This window comes from Fulmarus glacialis, unplaced genomic scaffold, assembly GCF_000690835.1.
Source record: "Fulmarus glacialis isolate BGI_N327 unplaced genomic scaffold, ASM69083v1 scaffold19646, whole genome shotgun sequence".
NCBI classification, from domain to species: Eukaryota; Metazoa; Chordata; class Aves; order Procellariiformes; family Procellariidae; genus Fulmarus; species Fulmarus glacialis.
The window spans coordinates 14,771-15,340 of NW_009216451.1; the positions used below are offsets into that span (position 1 = coordinate 14,771).

Below are 570 nucleotides of genomic sequence, written 5' to 3' on the forward strand. Positions count from 1 at the left end.
CTCGGCACCGACCCGCTCCCTCCCATGCAGGGCTGGGACGGACTCAGCTGGGCTCAAGGGCTCCGAGATGGGGATAGGACTTGCCAACCCAAAGCTCCTGTCCCCCTGGTCTTGTTCTCATCATCCCCTCTGGCTTGCAGGTCTCCTTGCAGGTGGCCCCCGCGGAGAGCCCTGACCCCGGGCAGTGCCTGGGCTTGCTGAGGCTGGACAGTGTGGAAACCGCCCAGCTCTGAGCGGGGCCCGAGGGCCGACCCTGTGGATGTGCCCCAGACAGCCCTGCCCCATCCCAGTGCCCGCACACCCCGCCATGGGACCCAGCTGCCCCCCAGCCCAGCTATCAGGCAGACATGTCCCCTGGATACCACCAGCCAAGACACATGAGCCCATCCCCGTGGCCTCGGGTCGCCTCAGGCTGCAGCGAGGGAGGTGACTAAGCTGGATCCAGCCTGCGGGGAGGAACTTTCCCCTCAGCATCAATGGCCCCTTTCCCACCACTGACTGCACTGACACAAACTTTATTCTGCAGGTATTAAAAGACCAGAAGCGTGTCCCCTCCCTGTGGCCCCCACC

At 64.7% G+C, this 570-nt stretch overlaps 1 protein-coding gene across 1 annotated transcript in view; it reads left to right on the forward strand.

Annotated features, from left to right (window-relative positions):
- The window catches only part of TMEM54 (transmembrane protein 54), a 2,516-nt gene extending 2,283 nt beyond the window's left edge, over positions 1-233 (forward strand). The window contains exon 6 of the mRNA XM_009579321.1: positions 141-233. Coding sequence (XP_009577616.1) covers positions 141-233 — 93 coding nt within the window. The remainder of the gene's footprint in view (positions 1-140) is intronic.
- Positions 234-570: the final 337 nt, after the last annotated feature.